The sequence below is a fragment of the Telopea speciosissima genome, chromosome 4, assembly GCF_018873765.1.
Source record: "Telopea speciosissima isolate NSW1024214 ecotype Mountain lineage chromosome 4, Tspe_v1, whole genome shotgun sequence".
Taxonomy (NCBI): domain Eukaryota; kingdom Viridiplantae; phylum Streptophyta; class Magnoliopsida; order Proteales; family Proteaceae; genus Telopea; species Telopea speciosissima.
Genome location: NC_057919.1, coordinates 11,306,860 through 11,318,133, shown reverse-complemented (window position 1 = coordinate 11,318,133; position 11,274 = coordinate 11,306,860). Strand labels below are relative to the sequence as shown.

Below are 11,274 nucleotides of genomic sequence, written 5' to 3'. Positions count from 1 at the left end.
GATATTAAAATAGAACAAAGAAATTAGCATAATTTGGTAATTGTGCTTATCAATTTTTTCATAGAAAAAAAAAAAGGAAACTACAGATGCAATATATAGAAATGATTGAGGCATAAAAGGGTTTGTGGAAACGTAACAGCAGTGCCAGGTGAGTGAGTAGTCTATGAGAAACCTGGCTATAAAGGTACAATATGTTAGAAAACAATAGCGCAGGCATTCCCAGTCCTCAGGTTACTCAAGCTTCTCTGTTTTTCCATTTTGTAAGTAGCTTGACGCCTTGAACTTTTTTATGACTGGAGCTATAATTCCTGTAACCCATCCTCAAATGAAAATCACGGAAAAGATTATTATGTTCCCTCTACTGGGGAACCTGTTTGCTTCGGTATCATATCATTGACACATTTTTTTAGTGCTCCATGGAGCATCATTACAGGTAGAGTACACAATACCAATACCAGTATCTTAAAATACGGGGGAAATTGATAGGATACATTTTAAAACCAAACCCAATAAAAGCAAAATAACATTTACATCATTGAATTACTCTAGGGTGTTGTTACCTTTAAAAACCACAACACTAGTGCTGCTGAAGTTGGGTCTCATTGCAGTACTTCTTGAAACTTAGACACTCCTCCACCAAGAATTCACTACCAACAAGTTTCACTTACATAATATCAGTATTCAGTATCAGACAGAATGAATATCAGATCATAGAAAGCAAGATTTACAGAATGAGGAACTAACAAGATGCGCTCAGCCATCAGTGAGGCTTCCCATCTTGGACTCCAACGATAATCAGTCAAAGGAGGTGACATGATTGGTGTGCCTTGAGAGTTGAAATGCTACAAAACAAAAATCCAGGGAGGTTCAAACAGGTATTTGTGTTAATAAGATTGATTTGGTAAGGGAAAATGATTGGGAACCAAGTTCCGCAATATGTATGCAGGCAGTCCAAAATTTAGACAGAGAGCCAACGTGTTTATAGGTTTCTGTAGGATTAAATGTACAGGAAAGGTTCTAGAATGCTTTCTTAATAGCTTCCATCCGGGCTACATCATCCATCATGGAAAAATCCATTATGATTAAAGCATGAGCTAAAATATGAAACCTTACTGAAGAGCATCTTGGCTGAGGCTTATAACCGTGTAAAAGCCACATTATGAACCAGGATATAAGGTTTTGAGGAAGATCCAGTGATGCAGATCAAGAATGTTTCAACACAAGTAATCATGCTGGAACAAGCCCAAATCCAAGTTCAATATGTTAAATAAGTAGCCTAATATATATATATATGGGTCATAGGCTGGGACTTTTCAATATGTTAAATAAGTAGCCTAATATGTACGCAAAGAGGCTGTTTCCAGACTCGAAACCTTGACCACTTACTTGATCACAATGGAGAAACCTTACCATTGCACCAAGGCCCCACCCTCGTAAAGTTCATTAAATATCTTGAAAAGAGTTCCAATGCAAGTCTTTGGAAATGTACAGGCCATTAAGTCTAGGAAGAAGTTCCAATGAGGGTCTAGAAACCTCCCAACCTCCCTATAGAAAGAGCTGCTTATAAGCATGTGAAATCAAAATCTGAGTGAAATTGAGTTTATATAATTCTTCTGTAAGAAACAGAGCTACAGTGAGATTATGTACCTGGTGAGAGGCTGGGGTGGTTGGGCTATGGTTAGGGTGAGACTCTTCTAGTAATATCCTTTTGTCCATACAATATCAAGTTTGTTTTGAAGTTGGTCAGTTGTTCCATCATTTATTTGAAGGTTAGTTGAAGATATTCCCTGCTGTGCATCATCTCTTAATCAAATCTGAAGTTTCTCGTAAATCTGATCACTTTTGGGTGTTGCGATCCAGTTATCTTGGACTGGTTCCAAAACTTATTAGAAGGTTAGATCAGTCTCCATTATTTTGGTATCAGAACATGGCTGAAGGTAGCTTTAATACCTCAAATCAGACTTCAGAGTACATTGCATAAGTGATTGACATGCTGAAACAGTTGATTGATCGTCTGAACATGATGGAACAGCTCATAGATTCCATATCTCCACAAAGTAATGAACAGCCAGTCCAATCCACAACCAACAACACCCATCACACCATGAACCTACCAGCTTTTAGAAACAACTTTTGAGAAGCATGTGTGATCGTACTTTGATCACGCACACCCCAGCATCGCGCGTCGCCAAGATGACATTCACAAAGTAAAATTAGAGTAGGAGTACAATGGCAAACGCAACCCCTAGGTATTCTATGATTGGTTGTGTTGCTCAGATGACTACTTTGATTGGTTTGAGCTTTCAAAAGCTAGAAAGATGAAGTTGGCCCACTCCAAGCTCGTGGGAACAGCACGAAAATGGTGGCACAACTATAAGGCGAGGAAGGGAACCCAATACCTGGGAGGAGATGTGGAAGAACTAAAAGAAAAATATCTTCCTCAAACCTTTCAATGGCGTCCACATGACAAGCTCAACACTCTACGTCAAGGCTCACTTTCGGTGGAGGAATACACGGACCAATTCGACACTCTTGTTTCTCGCACCGGCTTGGACGAAGAGGATGACCAGCTTGTCTCACGTTACAGGTTTGGGGCTAAAACCTAAAATATGTGAAAAGGGGTTGCAAGCATTCATGACTTGCAAGCCTGTTTTGAGAAAGCCTTCCAAGAGAAAGACTTAGTCGAGACTACTGCCCGAAGGTTTCATCCTCAATCCGGAGATGGTAGACGAAGCTTTCCAAGCACCAAACCTGCCGGTTCTGCTGATTGAGCAACACCTCCAACCTTAGACAAAAGCAATGCCCCTCTATGGACACTACACCAAATTCTGTCTACAGCATCATAAAGGTAACTCCATCATAGTTTCTGTAGAGGCCAATGAGGAGGCTCAATTTTGTGACCCTCAAGATGATGGGACTGCTGACAATGCAGCCATTAAAGAAGAGACCTATGAAGATGAGGAGACCGAGGATATGCACGAAATATGTGGTAAATCATATTATGTTGCCAAGTCCAAAGAAGAAGATTGGCATCGGCATTGCGTCTTTCACACTCGCATGACTAGTAAACCAACCATGTTTGGCACAAGTCATTGTGAACAGCAGCAGCTGCGTAAATGTTGTATCTCAACCCTTTATCATAGAGGCTAAGGTAAAGACGGAAAAGCACCCTCAACCCTACAAGGTTCCACTCTTGAATGGAAATACTCTTGAGGTAACCTAGCAGTGATCCATTCCATTGAAGATAACTGATTCCAATGAAAATGTTTGGTGCGATGTCATACCTATGATTTAAGCAATCTTTGATTTGTTGCTCAAAGGTTACTTAGATCAGATTTATATTGAAGGAGTTATGTTTGGTACAACAACGCATAGAACAAAACGAGTAAATAAATAAATTAAACTAAACAAATAGTGTTGCAATGCGTAAACATGTGATTCAAATACAAGAATAAACATCTTGGAACTTGCTACACCAAAAGAAAATAAAATGCTACCAGTACGGTGCAGCAACTTGTGCCACACTAAGCAAAGTGATTAAGCAGTAGACTAAGCAGAATATATTAAGCAAGTAAAAAAGACAACTAACTGTGGAAACATACGAGATAATGTCAATGTGAAGTATACGTGAAGTGTAAGTGTGAGTATAGAGGTAAAGTGATTGTGGAAGTGAAAGTACACAAATCAACCGCTGGCGAGCTTGGATCCTTAACGAGTAAGAGCCTAGAGTTGATAGATGTTATGAGGAGACGAAGGATTAATATAGCTTGTATCCAAGAGACTAGATGGAAGGGTAACAAAGCGCAAGTGTTGGACAATTTCAAACTTTGGTATTTGGGAGATCAAAGTAATAGAAATGGAGTGGGGATAATAGTGGATAACGATCTAAAGAAAGATGTAGTGGAGGTCAAAAGATTAGGTGATAGGATTATATCCATCAAACTGGTGTTGGAGAATGAGGTTGTCAATATTGTTTGCTCTTACGCACCACAAATAGGATTGGATAACAGTAGTAAGCGCCAATTTGGGACCACATGGATGATTTAGTGCAGAGTTTTGGTCAATATGAAGCAATTATAATAGGAGGTGACCTGAATGGCCATGTTGGGAGCAATTGTAGAGGCTATGAAGGTGCCCATGGGGGCTTTGGGGTTGGGGAAAGGAATGGAGAGGGGACCTCAATCCTAGACTTTGCGGTAGCTTATGAACTTTCTATTGCGAACACTTTCTTTGAAAAAAGAGAGGACCACTTAGTGACCGACAAATGTGGGATGCATACCAGTCAAATAGACTTCTTCCTAACTAGAAGGGCAGACAGGATGTCGTGTAAGGATTGTAAGGTTATTCCTGGGGAGAGTCTAACCACCCAACATAGATTGGTTGTCTTAGATATGTGCCTCAGTGCACAGAAGTGTAGGAGGAGAGAACCTTTGTACCCTAAGATAAGATGGTGGAGACTAAAAGATGAGTCCCTAAGCACATTTACTGAAAATGTGGTCAAACAAAGAAAATGGAACGGTGAGGGAGACACCAATGTGATGTGGAACGAGATGATGACTTGTATTAAGAGGGCTGCCAAAGAGGTTCTAGGGGAAGCAAAGGGTAGGCGTCAGTTCCCTAGGGAGACCTGGTGGTGGGATGAGGAGGTCCAAGTAATCATCAAGACCAAGAAAGAGAGGTTTAAGATTTGGCAACGGACTAATGAAACAGAGGATAAAAAAGAGGTACAATGAGGCCAGAAACGAGGCTAAGAAGGTGGTGGGGATGGCTAGGGTGAGAAAATATGAGGACCTCTATTAATCTAAACACAAAGGAAGGGGAAAAAGATATTTATAAGATAGCTAAAAGTAGAGATTTTGACCAGGTGAGATGTATAAAAGGGGAGGATGGAAGAGTATTGGTAAGGGATGAGGACATTGTGAGGAGATGAGATGAGTATATTTGTGAATTTCTAAATGGAGATAGTTCGAATATGATCAATTCGGTTAACTACATTAGTGATCAAGACACCACACATCATTGATATGTACGAAAGGTTGGTGTGGCAGAAGTGAAAGAAGCCTCAAGAAAGATGAAAGTGGGCAAGACACCAAGCCCAGATGAGACCCCAATAGAAGTGTTGAAGGACCTAGGATCTTGTGGGGTTTATTGATTAACCAAGTTATTTAACAAGATTATGATTACAAGGAAAATGCCAGATGATTGGAGAAGTATTGTAGTTCCGGTCTATAAAAATAAGGGTAATGTCCAGAGCTTCAATAACTATAGAAACATAAAACTAATGAGTCATACTATGAAACTTTGGGAGAAGATTATTGAAACCCGTCTGAAAAGAGAGATTCATATCTCCAAGAATCAATTTGGTTTTATGCCAGGTAGATCCACGATTGAAGCTATCTACCTACTGAGGAGACTCATGGAAAGATGTAGGGCTAGCAAGAAGAACCTCTATATGGTCTTTATTGACCTAGAGAAAGCCTATGACAGAGTCCCTAAAGATTTAATCCGGCATGTTCTTGTGAAGAGAGGGGTGTCGAGTAAATATATAGATGTAATTAAAGATATGTATGAGAATGTGGTGACTAGTGTGAGATCTATGGGCGGCCAAGGCAAGGAATTCCCAATTACGGTTGGGTTACATCAAGGATCAGCCCTAAGCCCTTATCTGTCCGCGATTGTCATGGATGAATTAACCAAGAACATCCAAGATGAGATACCGTGGTGTATGCTATTCGCCGATGATATCGTTTTGGTAGATGAGACAAAAGCAGATTAACGCTAAGTTAGAGATTTGGAGATTGACCTTGGAAGCAAGTGACTTTAAGATTAGTAGATCAAAGACAGAGTATATGATGTGTAACTTTAGCCACACTTGATGGATAATGATATAGTGAAAACTGAGGAGAGAGAGCTTACCACCAAGTGACTATTTCAGATATCTAGGGGTCTATCATACATAAAGAAGGTGATATAGATGATGGTGTTTCACAAAGAATTAAAGTAGGATGGATGAAGTGGAGAGGGGCGACCGGAGTACTGTGTGACCGACACATTTCGGTAAAGCTTAAAGGAAAGTTTTATAGGACTGTGGTCCGACCTGCTATGATGTATGGGGCAGAATGTGAAGAAGTGCCATATAGCGAAGCTATGTGTTGCAGAGATGAGGATGTTAAGATGGATGTACGGCAAAACTAGGAAGGATAAAGTGTGGAACGAAAGGATTAGAGCTGATGTGGGAGTTGCCCCAATCAGCGACAAGCTTCGAGAATGTCATCTGAGGTGGTTTGGCCATGTGCAACGAAGGCCTGGGGACGCCCCAGTAAGGAGGTGTGACCTAATTCCGATTGTTGGTGCTGAAAGAACTAGGGGCAGGTCTAAAATGACCATAGGTAAGGTTATGAAGTATGACACGCAGAGTCTGGGTCTTGTGCCAAGTATGACCTCAGATATAGCCTATTGGAGGGCAAGGATCCACGTTGTTGACACCAGGTAGCTGAGATTTTCCTGATTTTCTGGGCTTGCCTATTTCCTCTTACACCCCCATTTTTCATTTTTCCATCTATCACTTTTTCTCATCTCATTTCTTCTTTTTTATTCTTCATTCCTCTGTTTTCCCTACTTTGTTTTGTAAGGATCCATGTAGCGGACCCCATTTAGTTGGGATAAGGCCGAGTTGTTGTTGTTGTTGTTGTTATGTTCCGGTCAAACCTTATTTTGTGTGCACGAATACTATTTAAAATTGTCCTGAATGAAAACAAATTTTTAGACATCAAAACAAAAGATTATTTTGCCGCTCTTTTGGTTTTTAGCAATATTCTATCATATTAAGATTTATGAAATTTTTAGATTTGAGAAAAACTATAGTATTTGAAAGTTAAAAATTTCACCTACAGCCAAAAATCCAATTTTTGTTCTTGAACTGGGGGGTTGACTTTTTATCCTTGTAGAATTTAATTTTTTAATTGTTTTTTATTGGATTCAAATAGGGGGTGTATTTACTTATTTATGATAATATTTTAAGTAAATGTTTAATTTAATTAAATGATATTTATTTAGCATAAATAAGTGCCAAACATAGTTCGCAATCATTTCCAATAACAGTATAACCTAGCAAACTTTAGGCAAAACCACAAGTACCATTTTGAGTGTTCATTTTGTGAAACTAACTCATGGATTGGGTTTAAAATGTAAAAAATATGCAGCACAGTAAAAACCAACGCAAAAAAGCACTTTCTAGGCCTCGAAACCAAGGTTTCGAGTTGGCCTGGAAACATACCAGGTTTCGATCGAGTTTTATCAAAACCTACCATATCTCAATTTCGAGGCTCACCGAAACCAGCCTCGAAACTGAGATTTCAAACCTTGCTTCTCTTCTGTTCTCTTCTTCTCTTTTCTTACTCCCAAGGAGATCGATCTCATCTCTTTTCCCTCCCCTTCCATTGATCGGATTTCTTCCCTTAATAATGCAGTTGCTTCCATTATCTCAGATTTGATCATTGGGCCTGCTTGCATCTGAGATCCATAATCTGGATTTTCAGATTACTTAAATGCTTGGTTGGGTTCCCTAGTTCTTTCCAATGATACCTTTCTTGTCTTCCAAGTGAGGCAAGTTTATAGCTTCCTACCAGAGTTTCATGTTCAGTTGGTTCATAGGACATCTAATCAGATAGTAATCAACCTGCCAAGAGTGTGACTAGAGCGCAACTGTATGGGAGTAGGGGGTGCAACTCAGGCAAGCTGGGCTTGGGAAATTGATTAATTTTAAACCAATCTAAGCTCCACCCAGACAATTTCTCCAATTTGGTTCAAAATTGAGGCAGTGAGCCCAAATTTAGGCCAAGTTGCACCCCTCGAGACAAACTTGGTCTACAGAAATATATCATTGTATTTTGCACCTCTGTTCATCCTCCTCATGATTAGGACTCGATATATGTACCACTTTTCTACATTATGAAGCCGTCGTTCACTAGATATCCTTGTATCAACCACATTTTCTTTTAAAAGTTAAGTTCTTAGAAGAATAAGGGCTGAAATTTGTAAGCCTAGAATACTTGGTGTAGGCCAGATTTGGGTTTTAGTACTTGTGGGGCCCACCAAAGGTACTTTTTGGAGTTGGTGTTTATGTCATTATGGAGGGCGTATTCAGTATATATGTGCCTAAAGGATTTTGTTATATTGAGTAGTTTAAGAAGTATGTGAGTTAAAATTGTTTTCCCATAACAGTGGCATTTTGTAATTTCTTGTCACTTGGATTACAGGTCTTGGGGCTCTATTATTTTTAGGTTTTATGGGTTTATTATTCTTCAAGAATTTTAGGGGGCTTAATGGAGCAATTTTGCAGCTTCAAGAGATTTTAGAAGTGCTATAGATATTAAGCAAGAAGTGGGGTTATTATTTTAAGGGATAGGGTTCTCTGAGCAAGCGGCATAGCGAAGCGCACTAATGAGAGGCGATGAAACGGCTTCATATATAGGAGGTCAGAGAGGTCATTTCATGTGAGGAGAGAGATAGAGAGAGTGTGTTAGCATACCCTCCGCCGCTTGCTTAAAAAACTATTTTCCCTTATTTTAAATACTTGTGCCTTTAGCAAATTAATCACATATATAGAGGCATCTACCCCTACAAGAATTCATCAATGACAGAAGTTTTTCCCTCTCAAGCTTTGTGCTATTGCTATGTGGACTTTGAAGGTGGATTCCTTCAACCTTAAGCCGATTCCTAGGTGGATTATCTTTTCTACTTCTTCCCCTCCAGTTTCTTATTTTCTGTCACAGATTACAGAGGTTTCTTCAGCGTTTGACACAGCCTCCTCATCTTCTTTTTTTTTAGGGGGGGATTCTTCGCCTCTTTTCCACCATAACTATCCAACAACCACAGCCACACCTAACTTGATTCCATCAACCCTAGCTTTCACCCCTCCATCAAAACCCCAGCCATTGAGTTGTTTTCCCTTTCCAACCATTCACCACTGTTTCCTCTAAAGTATAAACCCTAATCCTACTGTCACCCTATCCCCTATTTTCTCCTTTACTCTTTCAATTTCTATTGCAATAATAACAGCAAGCTCTCTCTGCCCTACTTCCACTGTAACCTAGTAATACTTTAGGTCAATTGGGACTGTAGGATCACACTTTAAAGTGGAACCCTGGTTCCACATCAACAGTTTTTAAATTTAAATCAAATAACTATTTTATTGAGCTAACTAATTTTTAATAATTTGGTTTTCCATAACATTAAAGTTCTCCCAGTTGCCAAACAAGCTTACATCATTTTGTATTAGAACAAAACTAATCCACGCTTGATAAATTCTGTTGAGTATATCATCCTGGTTGCTATGCAAGCACCATCATGAATAAAGGCATATGTGCATGCATGAACCTATATATTAAATGAGGTGTCTGTGTTAACATTTTTTGGATGACCATAAATAAAGCACTAATGTACAGATGGAACCTACATTTATAAATGAACATCCATGTTATTGTGATTTTTCATATGAATAAAAATATAGAAAAATCAGTCGAGTATCAAAAAAACTTGGTACATTTTCATTACCTGAGAACTTTGAAGCATCAAAACAGGTTGTTGCTTAGGGAACTGAGTTGGAATGATAAAGTGCACCTAGCCACAAATAACAAACAATAAAGCCAACAGAACTAGCCAGAAGGAAAGTACAGCAGATAGAAAAGAAAGAAAAAAAAAGGATTTCAGGCTAAAACCCCAACAAAACATAAATGCCAAAAATAGAACCAAAAAAAAGCCATTGAAAGAGAGAGGAGAAGGGGCAGAGGAAAAGCAATTAAGTAATCATGTAATTTTGAAGGCATATATGACTTAACAATGAAAATAATGATCAAAAGTGACATCAAATGAAGTTTAAAAGAATAAGTAGTATAGTACAACAGGTCAACGAAGTGAATGGGTTAAAGAGAGACGTTACAGATGGCTGGTTGTGGCAGAGAAATGGGAACAGCGAACAACTTGAAAGTTAAAGTGCAGAGAGGTATAATTAGATTAACTACAACTTATCTAGCAAGCAAAAGCAAAAAACTAGACGTCAAGGGCAACAACCATTGACTTCTTATTTAGGTTTCTCAGGTGGTTTCTCACGGAGTTTAGGTTTGATTGTTCAGATTTCACAAAAACTATGATCAAGTTTTGGCCATTCTCGCAACTCCAGCATTTCTCACTATTCCGGCAAACTCCTCTCTTCTCCCATGACTTCACAACGGTATTCATTCTTCAATGGTTTAATAGGGTTCATCCTCCAGCAATTTGTCACAGATTTGGAAGGGCAAGCTTCTCTCTTATGCTGGCAGATTGGTCCTCATCAAATCAGTTCTGGAATCGTCTTACATTTATTGGTCAGGCATCTTTGGACTTCCTCAATCTGTTATTAAATCCATGGAGTCCCTCATGGCCTCTTTTCTTTGGAAGGGCTCTGAATCAGCTAGATTCCTGCACCCTACCAGTTGGGCAGCTATGTGTCTCCCTACAAATGAAGGTGGCCTAAGCATTCGCAGAATAAAAGATGTGAACTCTGCAGGTATCATCAAGCTCATTTGGAAGGTTGCCTCAAAGCAGAAGAGTATCTGGGTCGACTGGTTATATTCAGGCCTTCTTCGACAGGACTCCATCTGGACTGCTTCAGCCTCCTCCGATGCCTCTTAGGTCTGGCGTAAGATCCTAGCTAGCTATCCTGTGGTCCTTCAAGCTATTCGCTCTAGTATTGAAGATGGGCTCTCCTCCTACCTGTGGTTGGATCACTGGCACCCTATGGGAATCCTCCTCCATTTGGTCTCTTCTAGAACCATCTATGCTTCGGGTCTCCACAGGCTATCTCTCGTGGCTGATATTATTGATCAAGCTGGCTGGTCCCCTCCTCCCTCTCCCTCCCTCAATCTCATCTGGAATGAGCTCCACACCCTCACTAGGAGGCCTGCTCATAGAGGTGACTGTGTTACCTGGAAGACCAGCAACTCTTGCTCCTTCTCTTCCAAGGCTGCTTGGAATCTCACCCGTCTGCATGGCCCTTTAGCTCCTTGGCGCAAGCTGCTCTGGTTCAAGCTCCACATCCCCCGCCACTGCTTCACAGCTTGGAGAATCTTCACCAAATGCCTCCCAATCCAGGCTTTTCTTCGCTCTAGGCAGATCTCAATCTCTGCCTCTTGCCTCTTGCCTCTGCTGGAACAATACTGAAGACTTGGACCACCTCTTTTTTGAGTGCCCTACTGTTGCTGCCATCTGGAAAGGCATCCTCTCCAAGTGCTGGCC

General features: G+C 40.1%; 1 protein-coding gene across 1 annotated transcript in view; it reads right to left on the bottom strand.

The window, feature by feature from the left end:
- Positions 1-338: 338 nt before the first annotated feature.
- The window catches only part of LOC122660186 (BRISC and BRCA1-A complex member 2), a 37,429-nt gene continuing 26,493 nt past the window's right edge, over positions 339-11,274 (bottom strand). Inside the window, exons 11-13 of the mRNA XM_043855386.1 lie at positions 9,556-9,621; positions 745-842; positions 339-647 (exon numbers count right to left, since the gene is read on the bottom strand). Of these exons, the coding sequence (XP_043711321.1) occupies positions 578-647; positions 745-842; positions 9,556-9,621 (234 nt within the window). The 3' untranslated portion in view covers positions 339-577. The remainder of the gene's footprint in view (positions 648-744; positions 843-9,555; positions 9,622-11,274) is intronic.